The sequence below is a fragment of the Apis cerana genome, linkage group LG16 (assembly GCF_029169275.1).
Source record: "Apis cerana isolate GH-2021 linkage group LG16, AcerK_1.0, whole genome shotgun sequence".
In the NCBI taxonomy this organism is placed as follows: domain Eukaryota; kingdom Metazoa; phylum Arthropoda; class Insecta; order Hymenoptera; family Apidae; genus Apis; species Apis cerana.
Genome location: NC_083867.1, coordinates 3,205,507 through 3,233,042, shown reverse-complemented (window position 1 = coordinate 3,233,042; position 27,536 = coordinate 3,205,507). Strand labels below are relative to the sequence as shown.

The 27,536-nt window shown below is 24.3% G+C and overlaps 3 protein-coding genes and 1 long non-coding RNA gene across 8 annotated transcripts; 3 read left to right on the top strand and 1 right to left on the bottom strand.

Annotated features, from left to right (window-relative positions):
• The first annotated feature begins 392 nt into the window (after nucleotides 1–392).
• Nucleotides 393–3,962, top strand: LOC108000521 (uncharacterized). Its single transcript, XM_028667927.2, is given in 3 exon segments — nucleotides 393–2,484; nucleotides 2,586–2,605; nucleotides 2,608–3,962. Coding segments are annotated over 3 exon segments (1,794 nt in total). The 5' UTR covers nucleotides 393–757; the 3' UTR covers nucleotides 2,655–3,962.
• Nucleotides 3,963–7,722: 3,760 nt separating this feature from the next.
• LOC108000277 (uncharacterized) lies at nucleotides 7,723–9,202 on the top strand. The gene is made up of 2 exons (XM_017060518.3): nucleotides 7,723–8,272; nucleotides 8,909–9,202. Exons 1-2 carry the CDS (start codon nucleotides 8,129–8,131, stop codon nucleotides 9,125–9,127), a joined length of 363 nt encoding a protein of 120 aa, XP_016916007.1. The 5' UTR covers nucleotides 7,723–8,128; the 3' UTR covers nucleotides 9,128–9,202.
• A 283-nt stretch (nucleotides 9,203–9,485) lies between these two features.
• LOC133667486 (uncharacterized) lies at nucleotides 9,486–10,694 on the bottom strand. Its single transcript, XR_009833045.1, has 2 exons — nucleotides 10,585–10,694; nucleotides 9,486–9,883 (listed from the first exon to the last, which is right to left on the bottom strand). It is a non-coding gene; the product is annotated as an uncharacterized LOC133667486 (long non-coding RNA).
• LOC108000490 (rootletin) lies at nucleotides 10,406–27,211 on the top strand. Of its 5 annotated transcripts, none has more exons than XM_062086431.1 (27): nucleotides 10,406–11,025; nucleotides 17,250–17,342; nucleotides 18,092–18,316; nucleotides 18,386–18,588; nucleotides 18,660–19,041; nucleotides 19,103–19,255; nucleotides 19,333–19,635; nucleotides 19,780–20,016; nucleotides 20,109–20,245; nucleotides 20,308–20,468; nucleotides 20,546–20,676; nucleotides 20,740–21,102; nucleotides 21,254–21,613; nucleotides 21,681–21,873; nucleotides 21,948–22,307; nucleotides 22,392–22,577; nucleotides 22,646–22,890; nucleotides 22,951–23,166; nucleotides 23,233–23,434; nucleotides 23,512–23,624; nucleotides 23,712–23,888; nucleotides 23,947–24,054; nucleotides 24,124–24,303; nucleotides 24,409–24,621; nucleotides 24,715–25,023; nucleotides 25,089–25,469; nucleotides 25,558–27,211. In XM_062086431.1, exons 1-27 carry the CDS (start codon nucleotides 11,017–11,019, stop codon nucleotides 25,837–25,839), a joined length of 5,922 nt encoding a protein of 1,973 aa, XP_061942415.1. In that variant the 5' UTR covers nucleotides 10,406–11,016; the 3' UTR covers nucleotides 25,840–27,211. The 5 variants fall into 5 exon arrangements, with proteins under 5 accessions (XP_061942415.1, XP_061942416.1, XP_061942414.1 ...); XM_062086432.1 differs by having other exon boundaries at nucleotides 18,089–18,316; nucleotides 23,968–24,054; XM_062086430.1 differs by having other exon boundaries at nucleotides 18,089–18,316.
• Nucleotides 27,212–27,536: the final 325 nt, after the last annotated feature.

Below are 27,536 nucleotides of genomic sequence, written 5' to 3'. Positions count from 1 at the left end.
GAATACATAAAAAATATATAAACGCAAAAGAAGAATAATATGAAATTTTGTAATAAATTTAAAATTTAATAAATTCTAAAATTTATACTTGATGTTTATCATTGTTACTTGAAAACACCTGAAAATTCAATATTTTAATGTTTTCTAATATTATTATATTGTAATATTGTGCATAACCTATCTTTAATTTAATAAATTCTAATGCATTTTCTAGCAATGAATTAAAAATAAAAATATAAAAAAAATAAAAAATAAAAAAAATATGAAACATGATCAGAACGAGGACTCGATTCCTTCATTTCTTTCAGTATGGTGTCTGAGGCTAAATGATTAGATAAGACCTCGGTTCATAGTGCGATCGAGATGCAGAACGCATAAGAGACCAAGAGACCGAAAGACCGGCCTCAGTTAAAGCTGTGTGTGCATATCGGCAAATTCGTTAGCAAATATAAGAAAGTTTTTGAGTTAAAAGATCAGTGTGCGTCTCATAAATAGCGTACACATGCTTTATAAATTTCTCGATCGGATTCTGTGTGAATAATCACATATTATTGTTCATCAAATTAAATCTAATTATATCGGAAACATTTATTTCAATATTGATGCTTTTTTGATTAGAAGTTTAAGTTCACATTCTTTTCAAAAATTAAGCTATGATTTTGTTTTCGAAAAAAAAATCCGTTTATAAGACGGAATCGGATTGAATGTAACTTTTTTATATCTGATCAAGAAAATAAAAGAAAAAAAGGAATTAAGAATGCCAGCCTGCACCAGCGAAAACGTCTCAAGAATTTGGTCTTCGAGTCCATCGAATTCCAGAAGCAACAGCGTATCACCTCCTATTCCTAGTTCACCTCTATCTACTTCACCACCCTTGATATCACCGATATTAACTTTGAAACGATCTATATCGAATATTTCTAATTCTTCTTATGTATCGAACATTTCCCATTTATCAAATATTTCTCGATCATCAAACAATTCAAGCACTTCTACCGTGATATTTTCATCGAGACGACAGCAACAACAGCAACAACAGAGATTACAGTTAAGTTATCAAACTCAATTGACACAAGGACAAAATCACAATCGGAATAATTCATTACTGTTGAAGATTTTCACTGCATATATAGATTTACTACTCAGAACTCTTCAAGGCATCATTAGCGTAATAAGTTACGTTATCTGGGCACCAGCACTTTGGGCATCTATTTGGATTTATATGTTATGGGTAATTTTTCAATTTCCCTTAACTATTTTCAAATGGTTTTTGACTGTGCTTTATATTCCAATTTCGGAGAGGACTCGTTACAAACGGTGTATCCTTATCAGTGGTGGCAGCACAGTACAGACAGTTCATTTAGCACGAAATTTTCATAAGGCAGGAGCTAAAGTGGTGATTTGCGAATTAGAAGGATTGTTTGGTTTGGCCAAGTTTTCAACTGCGTGTTCCAAATTCTATACAATTCCAAAACCTGGACCTGAAAACGTAATCGAATATATTAAAGCTTTAAAGAATATCGTCCAGAAAGAAAAGATTATTTATTATATCCCGGTGAATGCTACCAACACAGCTTATTATGATGCTTTGGCAAAACCTTATTTGGAAATTATGGGTTGTGAGTGTTTTGTGCCCAGTGTTAGTGAAGTGACAATCCTCGAAGATCCTTTAGAACTTTTACAAAGATGTCGTGCATTAAATTTACCAGCACCTAATTATAATGTTTTACGTTCTATACAAGATGTATCAAGAATGTACGAACAAAATGCATTTGCTACTGAAAGATATTTGATGCTGGCCGCGGGTCCGGTTGGAATGAGAGATCGAAGTAAAATAGTACTGCCTCCAACATTGAGAGAATTCAGAAATCAACAGTATGAGATTAATAAGAATAAACCTTGGATAGTAATTCATGATCCTAGTAGAAAACATTATATTACTTGCACCACTGTGAAAGAATCGAAGATAGTAGCTAATGTAACCTGCTTGGTAGATGAGGGACGAGGTTTCATACCTGAAGAAAGACCAGAAATAGTAAAATGGCTTGACAAATTTTTTGTTCGTGCGTTTAGCACTAAAATCAATGGACATTTGAGCTTCAGATTGGCCTTAACAAAAGAAGGAGAATTAGTGCCGATCGGATGTCGTGTAGGCGTTAGCTTGCCTTATATCTGTTATACGGAAATTCATCCTCGGTTGGTATGGAGATCATGTAGACATTTTTCCAGACAAAATTCTGGAATGCTAAGTACATTGGAAAGACATTTGTCGTCAGATACAATGAATTATGCATTGAAACAATCAACAGGAGAAACAATCCCTCATTTATTGAGTAATGCACTTGACAAACGAGAAGCACTTTTTGCTTATTGGGATCCGTTGCCATATTGTGCCTATTATCATCTTCAACTGCCATTTAGGCGCTTGGCAGGCATGATTCGAGCACAACCGGTACAACATAATCCACCATTAGCAGTAGTACAGTAATAATAATCTTAACTAAGATTATATAAACTTATTTTTAATGAATATTATTAAAATCCATTTTTTTTAAAATAGTTTCAATACAGTAATATGATCACAGATCGAGACCGAAATTTGTAAAAGTTATGAAGAATTCTTCCAGTTTAAGATGAATAGAGAAACAGACTGAAATAATATAATTTGCGTTTTGAAGAAATAATGAAAATAACAATGATCAATTTACAAGATGAAATTTCGATCAGAATGCAATTATTATATTAAATAATAATATGTAATATAGAAAAACAATAATATGTAATAGAATAATAATAGAAAAATAACAAAATTACAGTTTTAACTCAATTTTTCTTAATCTTTTTTATTACATAATCTAATATAAATTTGTCATGTGATTTAAATATTTATACTATAAAAATTTTTAAATTAAATTGTATAATAGAGTCATTATCAAATTGTTTACGTTGATCATTGCATGATGAAATAAGATTAAAATTTCGTATTCCTGGCAACTGTATATTCGCAGTCAATCTCGAGTTATAAACGGATAAATATTGTCGAACGAAAAAAAAGAATGTGGTTGATTAAGAAATATAAATATAAATGACTTTAAACATTTTTACGAAGACAACCAGTATTCGAAAACATCGATCGAATGAACTAAAATAAAAGAAAAAGATAAATCAAATATAATATAAAAAGATAAATTCAAAAAACTTATATAAATAGACTTTAAAAACCAAATTCATTTTTATTAATGATAAATACTTATGAAATTACAATTTTATATTAAAAATGAAAAAGAAAACTAAAAAGTAGAAAAAAATGTATATGTTCAAATCACATATTATTATTATTAATCATATATTTTTAAATGTTTCAATTAACCATACTTATTTTTATTTTTGAAAATGTCATATTGTAAAATGTTAACAATGTTAACAAAATGAAAAGTAAAATTTATAAACATGTGATTTTACATATTATTTTTTGTGTACCATTTTTGTGCAATTTATTTAATAATATTATCATTTTTCATATTTGTTTGTTTTTCATGTTTAATTAAATTTTTTTATTTTTTTATTCATTTCTGTATGAATAATTCAATTTGAATTTTAACTAGTAGATAAACGACACGCATAATATATATATATATATATAATATATATATATACATCCGTACATATAAACATTATAAAATGATATTATATTTAATTCATTACACTTCGTATTATGTTTGACAAATTGTAAATAATGTTAATTAATTATTCATATTAAATAGATATTAAGCGAATGTTATGATGATTCTCATTTAAGTGCGAAATTCTCATAAATATCGCACGAATGCGAAACAAAATTTTATATTTATAGTATTTAAAATATTTTATAAGAACCCGATTCATAATTAAAATTCGTGTAAATACTCGTGAATATATTATAAAAATAGTTAACAAATCAATAAAATTTATTCAGAATGTAATATTTTTTAATATATTTTTTTTTATTTAATTCTTTTAAATCTAATCTAACTTATTTTCAAAGAACATTAGGGTTAAAAGAAAATTTTGTAACTAATGAAATTACTAAAAATTTTAAATCATTGATTTAATTTCCAAATAATTAAGATAAAATAAGGAATAATGAATTATATATTATCGAAATAATAGAAATGATCAAAGTTCAATAAATATTAAAAATAAATAAATATAAATATAAAATTATTATTTTACAGTAATTATTGAATATTAATCGATAATTATTGATACTTATCAATTAATACATAAATACATCTGATGCACTAGTAGCAACAACTTGTCTACAAATTTAATTGAATTGTTTAATTATATTTGCTGATAAATAATATTCTATGTATATGATAGGGTGACTTGAGGGCACTTAATGGACTTTGAGAGACAGAGGTCACTCAGTTCGAGAAATGTCGGTATTATCAGTCATCTGCTTTCTTTTTTCCTTCTCTCATCTTTTCTTTCCTTTTCCTTCTCGGCAAATCTTTATCAATTATTGTCAGCTGTTGTCGACTATTTAAACATATAACTTTATTGCTAATTTTTTCTTTTTTTTAACGATAAGATTATTTTTCTTTTTTACTATGATAAAAATTTGTTAATTTAGTTTTAATCAATATTTTTCAAATTTTTACATTAATATTTATATCAAATTATACATTAATATAAAATAAGAAATTCACTGAATTAACTTGTATTTTTCTATATTATATAAATTATTTGATATTTAAAAATAATTATTTCAAAATTATTTTTTTCAATAGAAATAAAGATATAATTTATATGATATATTTATATGAAACATTTTTTTCTATTTCATATATTTAAAAAAATTACAATATATACTCTACATAAAAAAAATATAGAAAAAGAAATTTATGTACATATATATTATATATTATAGTACTGAAGATATATAACATAAATTTTTGATTTAAAAATATTGTTCAACTAACTTGTTTTTATCAACAAGTTCAAATATCCTATTTTTAAAGAAAAAAGAAGCCATTCTGAAATTATATAATATAGTAACAAATTTTGGATTGGAAATTATTAAAAATAATTTTAATTAATATATTTTTTTTAAATTGATATATTATGAAATCTTAATAAAATATATTTTTAGATTTTACAAAAATAAAATTATAAACAAGAAATTGCTATATTTAATACAAATTAAAGAAATGAAATATACATTAAATAAATGTGATTTATTTAATAAATTTGTGAACGCAACATATAGAATTGAAATAAATTAAAAATTATAATATCAAATAGTTAGAAATTATGTGAATGATCCATCTCATTTATAAGTTCTGTTTCTTCCAGATTTATTGAAATTAATAATAATATTCCGAATTATAAATATATTCTTATATATTTTATGACAAATAAATAAAAAAATCAAAATAATGAATTCGTATTAAAAAGTTACATGACTTTCTTTAAATTTGATGAATTTAAATAACTTAACTAATCAAAATGAAATAAATGAGTTATAAAACTTTTCGATCAATAATGCGAATCAATTAAATAGGATATCATAGATTTTTATAATTACGTGATATTTTCTTCTCGCAAGAAAATAACAAAAAAATTAGTAATCATTGTAAATATTATTAATAACTTGTATAAATTATAGATAAAATAAATGTTATATTAGAATGAAATGGGATAAAAGCAGATCAAAAGATACAGTGACCAAATGTGTAACGCAATCTTATCATGCGATAATATTGAAATGCAGTTCCTTGACGACGGACGTGAAATAAATCAATACGCAAACAATTCTTTTTATATATATATATATATATGTTTCATCCGAAAATAGCATATAATAGAATTTCTTTTTTTTCTAAAAATAATTTAGATTTTAATTTTTGAATTTTGAAACAAATAATTTATCATTCACAGAAAAATTTAATAATAAATTATTACAATAATAAATTTAATCATTCAAAATACCCCAAAAAAAAATCTATATATATATATATATATAGAGTCATATCACTTTGATTATTACATGAGTAATTTTAATGAAAAATATGATAAAAGCTAAATAATTTAGAAGCAGACAATTTAATATGAATATTTTTTGTAAATTGATGTGTAAAATATATGAATATTAAATTTATTTTTTTCTTTTAATGCAATCATCATATACGGTTCATTTTATATACAGATTGAAAATATATATATATACAATCATATTTGAAGAGATATATGAGATATACGACTAATATATATGTAAGTATATATATTTGCATTTATAATCCGTATACATATATATTTATAATTAATTAAAAATATATATTTTTGATTTTTTATTATATATTATATTTATTATACTATATTAATATTACGTATATCTATATACATATATATTCATATATATATATATATGTATATATATATATATATAGAGTTTAAAAGACATTTTAAAATTACATATTATTTTTCTTTGTTTCTTTTATAGAAATTTATTGAAATTTATATAGTGTGGTCCCATTATAACTGAAAAGGTATGGTAAAAGGAAACTTAAAAACCCTTAACTTGATTTAACTAGAAATAACAAGAAGGAAAGTCATTTTCTTAGCCAACGCGTACCACGTGGTTCCAGGTACGGTTCTCTGTGAGAACAAATTCACCTGACTTGCATACCAATGGTTCGGTTATTGCCGCCACTTACACCTTACTGCCAATTTTCAGCGAGAAAAAAGTTTAATGCAACGATGCGATTCTTCTCTAACATTTTATCTATCGATTATCTATCGATTATCTATCGATTATTAAGATTCATATTATTATAAAAAAAGAGATAATTAAATAATGTAATAATTTATAATTTTTATAAATTCAGGAATAATTCTCATGAAAATTAATTATAGCATTATCATGACGTATTAGAATATACGAAACTGAATGAGATGAATTACAATAAAATATAGTTTATTCGCGTTATCAAAATGTATAAAAAAACACATTGATATTATGTCGAAAATCATGTATAATCATATTGCATAATAAGGAGACACATTTTAAATACATTAAAACAGTGACTAAAATAATATACAATTTTTTGTCATAATGGACAAAAAAAATTGTTAAAAAAAAATAATTATACAATTTTTCCGATTAAAAGGAAGATATAGAAAATTCTCTGACATTTTTTACTCATCAAAATAAAATATTTTATATATTTTAAATTGATATGAATTTTGTCTTATCGTGAAGCAATGCGAAACTTTGTTCGATGTCTGATCATTGCGACTTTATTCTACTTAAGACGCATAGTTTCATTCATTACTTACGTAAATATAAAAGAATAGTTTCAATTTACAACTTATTTACAATTTACTTTACAACTTATAGAAATCATGTTGTTTAACATCATCCTATAAAAATTCCCAGTTCTATTATTTCTTTTACGCAAAATATTTCAAGATTGTCTGACAAAAATAATTCTTAATATCAGTGACGATAAGAAATATGTAAAAGAAATCGTAAGTGAGATTGTGCAATTTATTTTTGGGCTTAAATAATTAAGAAAAAAAAGATGAATTTGATAAAATTATTGATACAACATAAGATAAACATGTATAATTCTTTATGCTTACTTCAAATTATATATGCTTATAAAGTTTAATCCTTAAGCTTAATATTTTTCAGATATTCCTAAAAAAAAAAAAATTTAATAATAATTTCTAACATCATTATATATAACATCAAATAATAGACATATAGTTGAATCGTATTGATATAAAATTGATAAAGTCGAAGTAACAGGCGCGAGGAACATGATGTAAGATACCATGGTTGTATCTAATCTCTGCGACGTCGAAGAAGCGTCCGGCAGAGTGCAACAAGAACAAATATTGTAACCAGAAGGGGGAACTTTCGGTGTATCGATGGTCGGCTATTAATACAGACCGGTTGTTAGTGCTACACGCAGCATCAGTTTCTTCGATAATAAACGGTGTTTTCCATCTATTCATCAAATGATTATTGGAAATTTCGAGTAATTGACGACACAATTGCCGTGTTCGATTAGTCAGATGGTGAAAATATTTTAATGGAAATCAAGTGCTATATTCGTGTGTTTAAAATCTAAACGAGAGAATGAAATTCGTCGTATTTTTTCTCCTGTTCAATTTACTAATCATCGTTGTTGCATATAAAAAAGAGCAGTGTCAACGAAGAACAGACGAGGAACTTATCTGGGAGTATGACGTCAGAAGACCGTACAGGATCGGTGCATATCAAGTATGTATACTACTCTAACTCTATAATTGCAAGTGATGTCGATAACCCGGTGTCTATGACATGCGAATATCATAGATATTTGTCAACGTATACATATAAATTAAATATTATTTCGATATTAATGTCTAAGCTTAACATAAACAGAAATAATTTTAAAATATTAGAATATATGGAAATTATCTGTAAAAAGAAAAAAAAAATAATTTTAACCATTTTTGAATATTTTTAAAACTTTTTCATTAAATTTCAAATGTTTGAAATTTTTAATAAGAATTTTTATTTGAAATTTGATTTGCAATTAAAATTAAGTTAAATATAAGATAATTTTTATACAGAAATCCATAATTAACATTGTTCTTTAAAATATTATAGTATTTATAACATATTTATAATGTATTAATGTATGTATAAATTTTCTACATTGTAAAATTAATCGATTAAAATATTCAATTATTTTTATTATCATATAATAACGTAAAATTTAAATATTTTTCAATAGAGAATAATAAAAAAAAAGATCCGAAATTTTATCGATGATGTTTTACAAATATAAAGTATAAATGTAAACAATTAACAAATATAAATTAAGCAAAAAGATGTCGTAGAAGTACTGATTTTTTCCTTACTTGGTTACAGGAAGTGGAGGCAGAGTATGGACCAGCCGATGTGACAATCACGTGTATAGGAGTAGATTCTCTATCTGACGAGAACAATGGAGCCATGTGGGTGACATCCGGTGGAATAGGATATAATTTCATTAAAATTAAATTCAAATCGAAATATTCTAGAGGATTTCATTATCGAGTTTATGTTTATGGAAAACCACATCGAATAAATAACTTTAATTTATTGTAATGTTCGTAATGATAATTCCTTGTGTTATCAATAACAATTAAGAATGTATTTTGATAAAATTCTTTTTCTGATATATTTATTTCATATTATTTTTTTAAACCTCATACAAATTAATGAATGAAAATTTATAAAATTTATAAATTCATAAAACTAATAAAAATAATTTTTATGTAGTTTGTGATAAAAAAAAAATTGAAATTAATTAAATTCAGATTTCTAACAGGTTAAATATTATTATAGAACACAATTTTATTTGTTATTAGAATTCATTAATAACAAAAAAGAATCTTACCTTTATATTTTATTCCTTGCTATTATATTATATTAAATATTATATTAAATAATTTACTGTTATAAATTTATCTTATAACCTTAATTTATTTATTAAAAAATTAATGACGAATGATAATTCCTTTCTGTTCGATGACATTGTTAATCATAAATCTTTGATTTGTCACAATTTCTGTAAAGCTTGAGTGTCGTGATCGGATAAAATGATTGGATAAAAGTTTTTCCCAAAGCAGAAAGTATACAAAGATCGAGAAATTATTATTCCAAGGGTACCAGCCACAGATTTCCTCCGACGACAAGTTCGACGAATAACAAATCGGTAGAAATATGTTTTCTCCTCTCGTGCACGAAACGATAGTACAATGGCCCATGCAAACCGGAACTTCCTGGTTTATTAAGTAGTTACGTGAAAAAATTTGTCATTCAAGAATCGTATGATCTCATTTCTTAGAATATACGTTAATGCTAAAATAAAAGAATTTAAAAATATAAGAAATTAATAAATTAGATTAATTTTCAATAAATGAAAAATTCAATTATCGTTTTTTTAATCATATAAATGATGATATATCGATGATAAATGATAGATTTCGAACATTTTTCACAAATATAGTAAATGCGATTGTAAAATTTTTCCAAATATATAATAGATAATTTCCATTTTCAAGCTTCTGATATATTAAGTATTATCAAGTACTTAAGTTTTATGTAATTAATTTCAAACCACTTAATTTAATTTTTAAAAATAAAATAATGAGTAAACGATACCAAATAAAATGATGTTACACCATAATATTTCTATCAATAATATGAAAAAAACCGATTTATGACGAGAAAAATAATAACAAAATATTTTAGAGTGAAATCGAGTATAGGATACAATAAAGAATAACTGAATATAATGTTGTGATTGCAAATTGCATAAATGTGAAAATTGTTAGAACAATTGGAATAAAAGCGTTCAAATTATAAAATATAAAATTTGTGTAGAAAGAAAAAAATTAACATTTATTGTGATTCAATTAATTTACAGTATAGATCAGTTGGACTGCATTATACCACTAATTAATTGTACCGATATTACAATTCCATTTCTTCCTAAGTACTCAAAATAAAGTACGTGTATAAACGAAATCCATAGGAAGTGGTTGGAAAATATATATTACCTATAAAATTTTGCCTCTCTTAAATTGCGCGACATTACATGTCAAGTACGTTATCACGAGAACAGTTAACTGTATATTAATCGACAAAACTAAGTTTACGATACTACCGAAACAACGTCGTACCTGAGCGAAACCAACTTAGTCTTTGGATTGAGGTAGAATTACATGGACACGATTTAAGCACGCGATCACACGCAATCGAGATCGGTAGAAGCATCGCAACGCCGACGCCGACGCCGTTTTACCAATGCCGACATCGAGGTCGGCGTCGTCGGTGGTTCAGTGAAGGCCAGCCATTCGCCCGCGTCGAACGCGTATCCAAACCTAACCTCGTCGGGTGCTAAGAGGCCCTGGAGAAACTGTATCGCCGCCAGCCATCCTCCGTCCAACGGCCGTTATCGTTGATATTCGTCATCTTATTGCTAAGTCAAGATGTCACGGGTGAGTTGTTGCGGGAAAAATAATCGAGATTAGAACATACAATTTCATTTGCCTATATATGGATGTCCATTAAGATCTTTATATTTATTTATGTTGTTTTCTTCGATGATTTATTAGCGAATTGATCCAACAGGTCTAAATGTATATCATGCAATTAATCCTTCATTAATTCCTCAATGTCAACACAATATATATTAAAATATTAAACAAGCGAATATTGAATCTTTCTTTTTATTGGTAGAACAGTAAATTTTAGTATATTTTTTATTTACTTTATTTTTATTTTCATATTTTTCAGGATTTTTTTTTATATCTTTATTTTTCGTATAATATTTTTAATAATTGAAAAAATGTTAAAAACTTAACTTTAAAAGATGAAAAAAATCATTAATTAATCTAATAATTAATCAAATATTGATTTTATAATTTTAAGTTTTAGTTTTTTCGCAATATATTTTTTATATTTAATTGATTATTTTTCTTACGAAATCTTCCATAAAATTTTATTTTCTGTTTTATTTTTTTATTATTTATAAAACACGTTCTTGAATAATATATATTATTTTTATAAAAATAGAAAAAAATAAATTTAAACACTCATAATATATGTTACTATGGAAAATGAGTTAAATCCTATGTTCTAACTTGATTGCGTTGCACAAAGAGAAATTAATTCTGAAGTGTAGTCTCGATAGCGTTTGCAATTAATCAACAAAATCTTCGATCGTTTCCAAGTGCAATAAACTCGGAGAAATGAGATAATTAGCATTACTGGTTAACTAGTTTCGTAGGCGGCAAGAATTGATTGATTCCTTCCATTAACTAAAACCCAGTGCACTGGTCGATAGAATTGAGTAAATGAACTCGACACTGGTACTCTCATGTTTCCATCGTTCCGCAGATAGTGATTTCTGATTTGTCTATCTTTAAATTAACTATTTAAATTGATAATTATAAAAATTTAAATTAAAAAATTTGAATTTGATCATTGGAACAAGTATAAATTAATTTCAAACTTTTATCATTAATTTTGTTTGATTATTATATTTATTAATTTGTCAAATCTTTTACATATTATTTATATTTTTAATGGCAGTGAAATTGTGGAATGATTAAAAATGCTACTTCTAGTTTACGTAGGAATAATGATTTTTTTTATGGTTTGACCAATGGCCAGTTTCGCAGAAGTATGACGCATTGGTGAAGGGGTGACACGTGTTCGATTATAATAATTTGCCCGGACTTCATGATTAGGGTTGGTTCTATCACGTGCCACAGAAATTCACTAGTTTACCACGTGCTGATTGGCTTATCGAGACTTCTGTATCACATATTTCTTAAAACTATATTTTTCTTTTCCTTACAAACATATGTCTCAAATATTCTTGAATAATCAGAAAAGAAAAAAAAATTCTAAAAAATTGTCATCGGAAAATATAATATAATAATAATATAGTAATCAAAGTTGCATATTGTGTGTCATAAGAAAGCAATAAATAAAATATGAGTATGCAAAATATGCTTTATACACTTTATAATCAGTAATATGTCGCTTTTAAAAACTAATCGATATTACTTAACGTAATCATTATAACACTTTATCGTAAAAAGTTTTTATGTTTGGACATTTCATTCGAAATAAATTAAAATTGAAATAAAAAAGGAAACTGATATATATTGTATATCAAATAAAACTTATTATCTCTCACTTGTACTAATAATTTAACCTTTTAATACAGTAATTTTATGTTTTTAATTTTTTTTATATTTTATCACTATTATTCTATTTCAGATGGAGTTCAAATAGAAAAAATAAGAAGAATGGTAGTAAGGAAGAAGAAAAAAATTTAATCAATTTGCAAAAAATTAATCACATGTAGTTGGTTCATATTTTTTGATTAAATATCGCAATCGTTTCTTCACATTGCGTGAATCGTATCGCTTAGCACGTGAACCGGACGAACGATGAACATTGACCGTGGTAATTTCCCCGGCAAGACGTTCGCTTCGTCACGTCTCCCTGTTCTTATTAGTTAATGAGTTTTTGATACAGTGGTACATTAATTTAACGCGACGACTTGTTATAAATATAACCTGCATTTGCATGCTTGTTTCTTTAATGATCCATAATGAAGATGCAACAAAGAAATAAAAAGACGTAATCTTCGATTTTTGAAATAATGCAATTATTTGAATAATATTAGAAAGATTTGAGATGGCGCCTTGATAGTAGTCCATATATGAATTCATGCATGAAATCTAATATCTATTTGTACATTGACCATTATTCATCTTAATATATGCATTATATCATTTTTTTCCACTTATAAATCATCGTTTATCATTGTGTCTGCGTTTTAGAACGAAACTACGTTCGATAATACTTTCATACATTTTTTATTAAATTCTACAATTATTCGCTGATAACTTTTTTAATAGTATGATCTATATCTAGATTAAATAGAAATTGTGATTACTTTTAGAAGTATTATATATGTACATGTAAAGATTTAATGAAAATAAGTTGACAATAAGATTATATAAATTATACAATAAATAATTGTCATTATTTAAAAATATCGATTAGTGATATATAGTTTATTTAAACATGAAATATTTTTCTTCTCATTTTTGTTATTTTTTATTAATGTTATTAATAAAATAAGCAATAACATATTTTATTTATAATTGTATTCTTACAATATTAGAAAATTTTTCTTGAATCTGCTAAAATTAGATGTCAAAAATAAAAAAACAAATTTTTATTTTCTTTTTAATTTTACGAATTTTTTTCATCATCAATATGTAATGAATCAATTCAGTATTCAAATGTAATCGAAATTCATTCACATATGGTCAAGGACAAGCATAAGTGTCTCTTTGTGAAACTATGTGACCGTGAATTTTCGTGCAACGAGCCTGAATTCTCTCACGCTATGCTTATTCGATGCATTTACCTGCAAGGTTTGAAGAAAATTTCTGTTGTATTATCTTCACACCATTTCTCATATGCAATAGTTAATTTTTCGATAATATATATTTAAAATTGTTCAATTGTATTTTAATCATCATTTAGTATTTGATTCTTTAATATCAAATATCTAATTGTTTTCATTGTTCTAGAATTATTATTATTCTTTTTTTCTTTTCAAAATTGCATCATAAATAAAAATACAATGACCAATTGATATTTCTTACGAAAAAAGAAAAAATGATTAAAATAAATCGAATGATTCGAAATACGTCATTATCGGGGTATCAATAGTGCTAAAAAAAACCAATACTTTTGTATCTTTTCAATTACCAAAACGCTCTCATTTTTTTTTGTCGATATTCTTCATTATCATATTTTAAATAACAAATACATAATAATATAATTATAATATAAAGATAAAAATATAACGATTTTAATATTATATATAATATTGACTGAGAGAAAAAAAAAAGAGAAACGAAGAAAATGAATCCTAACCTATCCCTCCATGGAAGAACAACGAAAAGTTATATATGTATGTATATATACAATATTATCAGTAGTGGAATAATGTGAGAAAAAAGAGAAGAATACGATGGAAGAGGTGAAATCTCAATGACCCACGGAACCACTGTCTGTAAAAACTTGTTCAGATATGCATGTGTGTAGTTTAATCCGGTTCATTCGCTTCCTTCGTCTCTTTGACATAGTTCAAACTACAATCTGTATCGATTACAGATTTAATAATTTGTAATGATCAAATAATATAAGTTTTTATACTAATTATAATTATAATTATTCCAACAAAATTATTTCTACTAACGATGAAAATGTTTTATTAATGTTTTATTGTTTTTATTTTATGTTTTTATATACGAAAACTGATAATGGCATCAATGTCATATTTTTAGAATATATCGAAGTATTATCCAATATCAAACTAGGCTTTTTCTTCTAATTAAATTAGAAACTTCTTTTGATTAAATTTTTAGCTAAATTAAAAGACTTTTTTTTTATAATTCAAATCAATTTTTTTAAATTGTAAAAAGTTTTTCAATTTTTATCCATTTCTAATTTTTTGAAATAATACATATATCATATAATCATACTTCAATAATTGAAAATATCGATATCGTATTGAATATATTTGAAAATCACAATAATTTTATTTAAAATAAACCATCGTTAAATTCCATAAATTTCATTGTTTCCTGATATCTTGTAATTACGACGAGTAATTATCTCGAGTTTCAAACTGAATATCGTTTCAAGCTAGATACGTGATTAAACAAATTGTCGTGGTTCAAAAACTTTTAAACATCAACGAGCACGATCTAATTTATTACTATCGACAAGGAAAATTGAATATACTCGAAGCAATTTATCTTGTAATTATTAGTCTAGCTGCAAACTTCTTAGGAAGAATTGCTCAAACAATGATTTTTCATGTTGTGTGCAATACATTAAATTTTTCAAATTGATATGAGATTGATTATATTAAATTATTATCTCTTTTTAAGCTAGTATTATTAATATTATCACTATTAAAATCGATTACTGTTTATCATTAACTATAAATATATAGTTTAAAATAAGTTCCAAATGATTTATATCATTAATATAATATAATTTTCCAAGTAATCACCGATCAAAATCCTAATTGTGGACTTAGATTCCAATAGGTACAAGTTTGATATGGGATTTTATGTTTTTATTTAAAATAATAAAAAAATAATGAAATTTATATATATAACACATAATAACAATCTTTGTTTAATTTTTTATTAAGTACTTGTAGATTGTCCAAATTACATATTTTTTGTTTACAGTTATAGTAAATGAGTAAGTTTTATTTATATTATATTATTACCGATTTTATTTTTGTTTAATATTGTTTGCAACAAGGTAGAAAAAATAATAATGAATCAAATAATAATTTGTGAATTTTAAGTGAAAAATTGTTTTTTATTACATACTTGTTTAATTGAATGTAATTGTATATTCTATTAGAATAGTATTTCCTAACCTTTTTGGCAATATGTTTAGCGATATATTTAAAAAAGAAAAGAATTTAAAAATACAAGAAGTTTTTAATTTAAAACTAGTTAATTTTTTGACATGTAATTTTTAAAATAAAAATTTGTATTTATTTAAAATAACAATATATTTTAATATAATCATTATAGTTAATTATTTATTTAAGAAATATTACTAAATATAAAAAAAATATAAATATTAATTTTTATCCAATTTCATAAAAATAACATTTTGTAACTAATAAAATTTTTGATTATCGCATTGTCATTACTTATAAATATTTTTATATTTAATAAAATTTTCACATTATAAGACATTGGTTAATAAATACTGTATTAAAGGATTAATTGCAAAAAGTGAAATAATATGAAAGAAAAACGAAATTATCTTTAAATTATAAGAGAAACATTATCTAAGAAATGTTTTCCGATTCATCAGTCGAATTTCTGATATTAATTCCGATCACGTTAAAATCTTTCAGAAACAAATTTGTAAGCAAAATTATGTGTAGAAAAGTTAAAATAACATATTCAGAAGATGATATCCTCTCATATCTCCTCCGCAAAGAGTTAATTTGACCATATACATATCGATTGGTGCCATTCGGTACCTGGCAATTCTGCTTCTATTCGCAGATATCGGATACGGATATAAAGAAAAAAGAAAATCAGAAAATATGATTATATGCGGTTCGTTTTTTTATCGATCTTTTGAGCAATTAAAATACCCAAAATTCTGTTTGGGGAATTTTTAAAATTGGGAATTATATCTTTCGCGCGAATATCAATTTTTCGAAATCATTTAAAAGAAATGAAAACATATAATAGGAAAAAGAAAGAAAAAGTAAGAAATGCATTTTTTTTTCGTATTAATAAAAATATTTTATTATTATTTATTAGTTTTATAAAAAAATCAAACGGATTTAATATAAAATTATTTCAATATATATATATTTTATATATATATATATATATATATATATATATATATATTCTTTTTTATTATTCTGTCTCACTAATATACATGTTAAGAAAAGAGTCACATCAAAAATATCATATATAAATTATTTTGCTTTGTTTTAGTGATATGTATTAATATTTTCCTTATTTAATGTAGTAAAACTGTTTTATAAATTTTAATTATAGAAAAATAAACATAAATATATAATGATGGAAAATGATAATATTTTAAATAATATAAAAATATGTTCTAGCCATTGCCTAAAAATATTTCTCAATTATCAGCAAGAGGACAGATGGAGAGGCGGCGACCACCGTTTCTCAGAGGCCCTAGTAGAATGAGAGAGGTATTTTTTTAATTAGCATTAAATATTTTACTTTCTATTCAGTATACAAAATTTTATTCAATATACAAAATTAAGATAGAAAATTATTAATTGAAGAAATTTGAATGAAAATTTGGAGAAATTTATAATTAAAAATTAAAAATAAATAATTTTAAGTAACAAAGTACAATTTTAATTCTTTAAGCAATTATTTAAAAAATTATAATTTAAGATCGAAATAAAATAAAAAAAATATTGATTTTATTATAATCACTATTTAATTTATATTTTATAATTTAATATTTTATAAGTTGAATTTTTATATCTGAAATTTAATTGTAAATGTAATCAATTCAAAAAAATAGAAATTTCAGACGTTATGTATATGATTTATATATCCCATAAATATATATATACATATACATATACTAAGCAATAGTAAACAGAAAGATAACCTAAATGAGAAATAAATATATTATTTTATATTTTATTAAAGATTTATGTAATCTTTTAATGATGTAATTAAAAAAGATAATATTTAATAAATATGGTAAAAAATATTATCTATATTAAAATTTACTTTTTAATTTTGTATTACATATAATATACTTTTATAATTATATAGATGTGATGATAAATTTGTTATGCGATTATAATTTGTAAATATAATAATATAAAAATTTAAAAAATTTTATAAAATATCGATTTGAAAAATGAATTTAAATTTTAAATTTTTCATTTAAATTTTTTAATGTAATTTTATAAAGAAGATAGAGAAAGGCATAGGCAGTAAAATGGATTCTACAGGAAGTACACTAAGTGGAACTGGAGATTGTTTAAGTGAAGAAGATCTTTCACCAGATGCATTGGTTAGACAAAACTATGAATTACGTCATCGTCTTGAAGAAGAAGCAGCCAATTATAAAAGACGTTTGGATACATATAGACAAGCACAACAACACCAGGCTGCTCTTGTTTCTCGTTTACAAGCCAAAGTAGATATTGTAAATTTTTAAATAAATTGTATAATATAAGATATATTAATGATTTAATATTTTTTTTAGGTATTGCAATATAAACAAAAATGTTCAGAATTAGAAAATCAAATGGCAGAATCTATAGTATATGATTCTAATAAAGTTGTAAGTTCTGCACCTCCAACAACTTCTGTTTTAGATGCAGCCCATCAAACACTAAGAGAAATACGTGAAGAACAAATATATGATTTAGATACTGCCCTAAAAAAATTAAGTGAAGAACGTAAAAGGTACTATTTTTTTCTTTTAAATATCTGAGAGAAAATTATTAGAATAAATAACTATTGTTTTCTTATTTAAGATGTGAAAAATTGCTGCAATTAAATACAACATTGAAAGATCAGTTAGAAGAATCTCATCAAACAAATGAAGCACTTACAAATGATCTACAAAAATTAAGCAATGATTGGGATATTTTAAGAGAAGAATTAGCTATCAAAGAAGAAGAATGGAGAGAAGAAGAGCAAGCTTTTAATGATTATTATACTTCAGAACATAACAGATTATTAATTCTTTGGCGCGATGTTGTTTCTGTAAAACGATTATTTGCAGAGATAAAATCTAGTACAGAAAGGGATCTATTAAAAATGAAAAATAACATTATTTCTACTTTTAATGATGTTTCGTCAGCTTGTAATAATACAGGATTTGCTATGAGAATGCAAGCAGCTATGCATCCAATGGTATATATATTATTTTCTTAATTTGTTTCAATATTTGTATTATGATTTTATCATATTGTAGATATCTCAACAAGTTCAACAGGCACAAGAACAGATAACAACTGATTTAAAAACAGAATTAATAACACTTAAACAACAGTATGATATAGCTCAAAATGAAATTCGTATAAAGGAAGAAAAAATCAATCAACTCATTCGTGATGTTCACAGTTTGGTAATTATTTAAATAATATATTTAAATAGAATAATAATTATAAGCTATTTATATAAAATAGTAATGATTGTATTTAGGAAGAAAGATGTGGAGAAGCAGAAACGGAAATTCATCGCAATACACGTTTACAAGATGATATAGAAATTTTACAATCTGCATTGAGAGATATAGCACATGCTGTAATTCAAGATGCAGAAAGTCGCGAAATTGAATCTACTCAAGCACCTCCTCATCTTCATTTATCACCTACTGGACCAATTCCTCAAAAATCACCGAAAAGAGGTACAAGAAGCAACACCATTCCAGCTTTTGCTGAAAGTACTATAAGTGCTGTACAAGCGGCTCTCCATAAATATCAATTGACTATACATGAACTTCAGGTATAAAAATTTTATGTATATTTTATATATATATATATATATATATATATATAAAATATACATAAACATATGTTTTGGTAAATTTTAAAAGTATTAAATTTAATTTATAAAATTAATGTATTATAGTACAATTTATTGTATTAGGTGAAATTGCAAACTAATAAAGAACAACTACAAAATACTCGTAAACAATGCGAAAATGCGGAAGAGAATGTTAAAACTTTAGAGAAAAAAGCGGAAGAACTGATTATTGAATTAGATGCAGTTCGATTACACTGTTCACAACTTAATCAAGAAAAAGATATGTTACAAAAAGGACTTGATACTATAAGAATAGAAAAAAATGCTCTTGAAAAAACCAGGATAGAACTTAATAATATGGTATAATATATATTTTTTCCATAGATATATTTCAATAAATGATATTTTATTTATATTCATATTTCATTCATATTAATAACACTTATATTCAGATGGAGAATTTAAACAATGATTGCGAAAAATTGCAAAAAGCTAACAACAAATTACAAAAAATTTGCGACAATCTAGAAGATGAAAAATTATATCTTCAAAGTGAACTCAATAGATTATCTAAAGATGTAGAATTGAGGTATGATAAGTAAAAATTATGTTATTTTATTCAATTGTTTTATTTACAAATTAAATTACTAGGGAATTAAATTTGCGTTCAGAAGAAGATAGATGCAGTAAAATGAGAGAGGAATTACTAACTTTACGTGAAGAATTGAATAAAACGTATCTCAGTAAAGATATGTTAGAACAACAAAAATTAGAAACAGATGGATTAATTTCACAAATTGAAAAAAACAAAGGTATCTCTTATTATAATTTTTTATAATTCAGATATTTAATATAGATTAATATTTTTTTGAATTTTATTATTATTTAGGTGATTTAGAATTAGAATTGGAACGTGTATTATTAGAAAAATCAGACGTGCAAGAAGTTTTAATGAAACTAGAAACAGTTTGCAGCAATCACGAACAAGAGAAACAGCGATTACAAGAAGAATTAAAAAAGGTAAAATTCAATAAAATTTTATCAAAATTTTATATGCTATTGGAAATTTTTTATCAATTTTAGGTAACAGAAGAAAAAAATAAATTAGCAAGTCAATGTACGGATCAACAAGGTGATCTGGGTTCCTTAAGAAAAGAATTACTTCAAGCAGAACAAACTAGACTTGATTTAGAATCAGAAAAAGTAACTTTGAATGAAAAAGTGAAATTTCTGGAGATCGAAAAAGAGAAGATTGAAATAGAATTGGCACAAGTTACACGCGAACGTGGAGATTTCAATAATCAATTATCAGTTTTAGCACGAAAGAAAGAAACATTAAATGAAGAATTGATGAGACTCAAACAAAGATTAGAACAGGCAAATGAAATGAATGGAAGAATAAATCGGAATTTAGAAGATCTTGTAAAAGATAATGAAGAAAAACAAGTAAATATAAATTATAAAAATAATTATATATATATAATAATTATATATAATAATTATATATGTATATAATATATACATATAATTATTTTTAAAAAATTGCATTATTTTTTCTAAATACAATTATTATTGTTTATTATTATTATTATTATAGGTTCTCTTAGAAACTAATGAAAAGGAAGTACAAAGATTACAAGAGCAACTTGCTTCAATGCGTAGTGAAAAAGAAACATTAGAAGGTGTTTTATTTGATACACAAACTAGTCTAGAAAATATGCACGTGAAAAAGACTCAATTAGAAAAGGAACAGAAAGAGCTTTTAATAAAACAAGAAAGCTTAAAAGGACAAGTAGAAAGATTAATGAAAGATCTGGAGAATAGCGAAAAACGAATTCATGAAGTAAAGCAAACTTTAACGCAACAAAGTGGCGATCAAGAAGCCGAATTTCAACAAATTATTTCTAACGTGAAAAAACATAGTGAAGAAAACATAAAAAAATTAAATGAAGAAAAAGTATAATAGCTATAATGTAGACATTTCATAGTACATGCAATTAAATTAATCAAATTTTCATTTTCAGGAACAAATAAAGATAAATTTAGAGAAACGACTTCAGCAATCTCTCTTGCAAGTTACTGGAGAAAAAGATAATGAAATAAATCAATTGCAGCAAAGAATAGATGAAATGCAACAACATATAGAAAATTTGTGTCAGCAACATGAAGAAGTTCTTCTTAGAGCAGAAAATGATAAACAGCAAGCTCTTCTTATAGGTAATAAATATGTATGTATAATAAAATATAGAAAATCAAATTAAAATCTTAGGTACAATTTTTTTTGCTTGTAGCTCACCATGATCAGCAAGCATTAATGGAAAAACTTGAAACTGTTTTGCATGAAATGGAAGAAGAAAAAAATAATGTAGAACGAGTCAAACGAGAAGCTGCAGTAAAAACTGAACAAGAGCGTAACAATATAAATCAATTACGTGATGAATTAAATCGTCTTAAAACAAAATTAGATGAAACTAGATTAAAAACTGATGAAGAAAAAATAAAACTTGATCTAAAAATAGAAGAACTCTGGAAAGAACGTGAATTAGCACAAAGAGAATCTGAAGAATTGCAAGTTCAATTACATATGACAGAAGATAAAGTTGATAGTTTACAAAATCAATTGCATGAAACTATTAGAAAACTTAAAGATGGTATATTTACATATTTATATAAAATTTTATTTATATATATATTTATATAATATATAAATAAATAAATATAATATATATTTATAGCCGAAAATCTTAACGAAACATTACGCAAAGAATTAGTAGATATTAGAAGACAATTAGGTGATTCCACGTATGAAAAAGAAAAATATAATAGTAGTAATAAAGAATTACGCGAGCATGTAAAACGCATTGAAAGTGAAAAAAGAGAACAAAATAGAATATTAGAAGAATCATATCAAAAAATTTCAGGTAATCTACATAATAATATAAATCATAATAATATAAATTTTATTTATGTTGATTTATATTTTTTATAGCACTGGAAGATATGAAAGTAAATGTAGATGCAGAGAGATCTCGTCTTCAAGCACAAATTCGTGATATGGAGAAAGAAATATTGCAATTACAAAAACAACTTCATTTTACTCAAGATGAATTACAAAAATCACATCAAAGTAATGCTCAAGCACAAAATGATGAAAAAGAATTGCAAGCTCGATTAACTAACGAAACAGAAGAAAGAGAACGTTTACAATTACAGTTACATCAAGTAAAAAAACAGGTAAAACATGAAATATTTTAACTAAAATGATATTTTCTTTCATGTTTATGTTTTGAACAGTTAATGGATGTTGACAATAGTCTAAAAGTAACAAGACAAGAACTTGGAAGATTGCGATCACGTGCAGATGAAGAGAATGAACGGTGGAGAGTTAGAGAACAAGAATTAGTAGTTCGTCTTGAGGATAGTCGATGTCGTGAAAGAAAACTCGAGGATCAAAAACATAACTTAGAAGTTTGTTTAACTGATGCTTCTCAACAAATTCAAGAACTGAAGGTAACAAAAAACAATAAAAAAGAATAAAATAATAAAATGAAAGATATAATTCATTAAATTAATTAGGCACGTCTTGGAGGTTCCGAAGGACGAGTTCGAGCTTTAGATGCACAATTATCGCAATTAGAAATAGCAAAAAAAGAAATCGAACAAAAATTAAATAGTGTGGGATCGACTTTACGTCGAATTGCAGGTATTCAAATGGATGGAAGTGTTAATATACCCTTTAAATTATTGAGTCCATCAAGAAGATGGAGTCCAGCAAGAGGTATATATATTTGCATATATCAATATAAATAACTTGAAAAATTAATTTATATATTTATAATTTTTTTTATTATCCAGCTCAAGATCATATTGATTCTAGTAGAGATGTGATTCTTGATGTTGATCCTGAGATTATTAGAAAAGGTGTACGATCTCTTATGCAACAAGTAGCACAAATCGAACGTGAAAGAGTAATTAATAAAAAAAACTATATAATCATCATCTGTAGTTTAAAATATTTAATTTATAAAAATAAAATACATTTATTAAAATTTTAGGATGATTATAAAACTGAATTATGTAATTTGAAGAAACAATTGGATGAAAATCAAGAGATTCAAAATAGATCTGATTTACAAATAAACACTTTATTAACAAATATAAGAATGCTTCAGGATGAAAAGAATTCATTAGAGGTAAAACTTTCTCAAAAACAAAGTGGCTATGAAATGCAGGTAAATTTCATTTATATTATTTTGATTATCTATTTTGTTACTCATAAGTTTATTTTAGTTAAATGCTTTACAACTAAAGTCAGAAGAATGCGAGCAATTACGCGAGAAGATTATCAATCTTGAATTAATGATTAGTAATAATTCTGAAGAAAAAATGCAATTTGAGGTGAGAAAATTCTTGAACATTAGATTTTTCTAAGTTATTATTATTATTATATAATTAATAATTATGCAGGAAAAGCTAGATAAATTAAAACAAGTTTTAAACAAAGTAGAAAATGAAAAACGTAATTTACAAGAAGAACTTAGTAAAAGCGAATCTCGTGCTACGAAATTAGAATTACAAAGGATGTCATTAGAAGGTGACCTTCAAAGATTGCAAATGATGTTCCAAGAAAAAGATGCAAATATTCATGTATGTTAAATACATAATGTTTAATTTCAAAATATTTCAAAATTAATTTATATTAAAATTAATTTACATTATGAATATTATTTCTCATTTATTATATTTTTTTAGAAATTACAAGAACGAAATGATACACAAAATCGAACAATGACAACTTTAGAAGAACGTTGTGCTTCATTGAAATCTATGGTAGAACAATTAAATCTTGCATTGGAAAAGGCATCTACTACAGAAAATGAATTAAAGAATGAAATTAATTCAATGCAGCATAATATTATGGAATTAACAACTACTTTGCAAACTTCTAATGAAAAGAATAAGCAGGTATTGACATAAAAAAATTATTTATAGAGACATAACATTATATTTGAATATTACTATTAACTATTTCATTTATTAATCACGATTTAATTATAGTTACAAAAACAAATTTCAAATGCTGAAAATGAACGTAGAATTTTATCTGAACGTATAGAATCGATGCAACAATCTTTAAATGATCTTAAACATACAAATCAAACATTAACAGATCAAATTACACGTCTTCAAAATGAATTGGCAAATAACGAAGTACAACGTTGTGCTTTAGAATCTCAATTAAGAATAGTTACCTATCCAATACAGGAAGAAAATACAAACAAGGATGAAGAATTATTACGACAATTACAAATAGCACAAAGAGAGAGAAGTGAAATGAGAGGAAAAATGGAAGCACTTAATGATAAAGTAAATATATATTTGTAATAAAAATATTGAAATTTGATATTGAATATTAATTTTATATATTTTAGATGAAATTATTGGAAGCTGATAAACGTAATTTAGAACGACAACTATCGTTATTTAAATCAACTAATCGTAGCAAAAGTTATGAACGTTATGAAAAAGCACATACAGAATTATTAGGCACAAGTTTCGATATAGATCATTATGAACAAGAAAATAGAGAATTAAGATTGAAAGTTCGTAGATTAGAAACACAACTTGCAGAGAAGGAAGCTGAACTTATAAGATTGAAATCAAGTTACACTCATACACATTCCGTATTTGATTTTAATCGAGATAGAACGGGCGAAATTGAAAGACTTAGAGCAGCTCAATTACAAGCTGAAAAATTGTTAGAAGCAAGAGAACAAAGTCATCGTCAACAAGTTTTGCGTTTGGAAAATCAGGTATTAATATTTTTTTTATTTTTATATCTATAATTTTTATAAATAATTATATTTATAAATAAAATTATAATAAATAAAATTATAATAGATACAATTATTACGCGAGCAACTTAATCAAGAAATAAAACGTCGACAATTATATGTTTTACGAAGTTCAAGGGCAGGTAGAGAAATGCAACAATTAAGACAAGCCTTAGGCGATTCTTTAAGAACTGTAGCACAAGATCCATCATTAGACGCAGTATTATTAGAACATGAAGCTCGAAAATTGGATTCTACTTTGACAAGTACTACCAGTTTACCGCCATCATTAGCTTTACCTCCGCCACCGTCTTATGATAGATCTTCCTCGCCAGCACAACTCAAATGAATTATATAATATTGTTTCAGACTGAATCAAATGTGGTAACTGCCAATGTATGTTCAATGATACAAAATAAGTAGTATATAATAGTTCTTCCATATATGGGAACATAAATTAATTATTATATTAACTTTAATCACGTACTTGAAATTCATTATAATAAGTTATTTCAAGACCACTAATTGATATAGTATTTTAATAATGTGTAGCATTTTAGTATTTTGCAACTTTTACATACAAATTTTTCATACAAATTTGAACTGATTATTTAGAAATTTATTCCATATTTTAAATTGTAATGTATATTTATTATAATACTTATAATATTTATTATAGTATTTAATAATATTCTAGATACTTCTCCAAATTATTCTGATATCAAAATAATTTTATTATCTTTCTTTTTTCATTTTTATTATGTTATATAATATTATCATGGTTTATAATATGAATTATACAAAATTTTATAAAAATGAAAGTTCATGATAGAAAATCATTCCTAAGCTGTCCACAAATTACAATAATTTTAACCTTGATTATAATTTATATATATATTTATTAATAAGTTATATATTTGTAATTTATCATAATATTATATTATATTATTATTTCAAAAATATATATTTGAATTATTAAATATACTTATGATATATATGATATAATGGAAAGCACTTTCAAAGTATAAGATAAAAATAATGCTATCTTTAGTCTTGTCTCGAGACCAAAGAGAATCACCAAACAAAAGCATTGTAGAGATATGCTTCTGATGATTTCATAGATATTGAAATTTAACACAACATAGAATGTAGATAATATTGTTATAAAAAATACTAAAAATAACATGCATAGTTGACAAATAATGGATTGTGTCTATTCTTTATTGATAAGAATATAGACAACTAATCCAACCAAACTATTTAGCAATTGAACTGTTGTGCTTACAGATCAGAAAAAGTATTTATGTAAATTATTATTTATTATATCTTTTTAACAATTTAAAAATATTAAGAAATTTTATTATTTATATTTTAGTATTTATATCAAAAAATTTTTAATAATTGAATGATGAAGAATTAATGAACATTAAAAAAAAAACATTCAAATAAATTATTTTGTTATTAATTCGTAATGCATAATAGATTTTTTAAAACTTTTTACAAATATTATTATTGTATAAATTTAATATATTCAAAAAAAAATATTAAAATAAAAAATTTGTACTTTTGAACTGATAAATTATATTGAAAAGAGCTTAAATAATGCTAGTCATGAAATATATTTATTCTTTTTATATGTATATATAATGTGTTAATTAATGTTCATTTTTGTAGAGATATATGTATATTCGTATATATGTAATAAATTATTGGAAAATTAATAGTTATAATTTTTTAAATAATATTTTGAAAACAATATTAAATATTAAATAATATTAAATAAATTATTGATATATTAATTAATTAATATATTAATATCATTATATATAATCATTATATATCATTAATTTAAAACATTAATGATATTAATGTTAAAGAATTATTATACATAATATTATAAATATTATAAAAACTTATGTAATATAGAAAATTATTAATTAAATTATTAATTAAATTTCATTTAATTATTAAGAAATAAAAAAATTTATCAGCTTTTTTTATTAGAAAATCTTAAAAAATAATGATAATATAAAATCATGAGAAATT

Bases quoted from the DNA above. Each gene is read 5' to 3' on its own strand.
- LOC108000490 (XM_062086430.1), top strand. The intron at 19,042-19,102 runs GTATATATATTA...ATCATATTGTAG, and splicing joins AAGCAGCTATGCATCCAATG to ATATCTCAACAAGTTCAACA. The intron at 19,636-19,779 runs GTATAAAAATTT...TTATTGTATTAG, and splicing joins TGACTATACATGAACTTCAG to GTGAAATTGCAAACTAATAA.
- LOC108000277 (XM_017060518.3), top strand. From the start codon at position 8,129: ATGAAATTCGTCGTATTTTTTCTCCTGTTCAATTTACTAATCATCGTT. The intron at 8,273-8,908 runs GTATGTATACTA...ACTTGGTTACAG, and splicing joins ACAGGATCGGTGCATATCAA to GAAGTGGAGGCAGAGTATGG.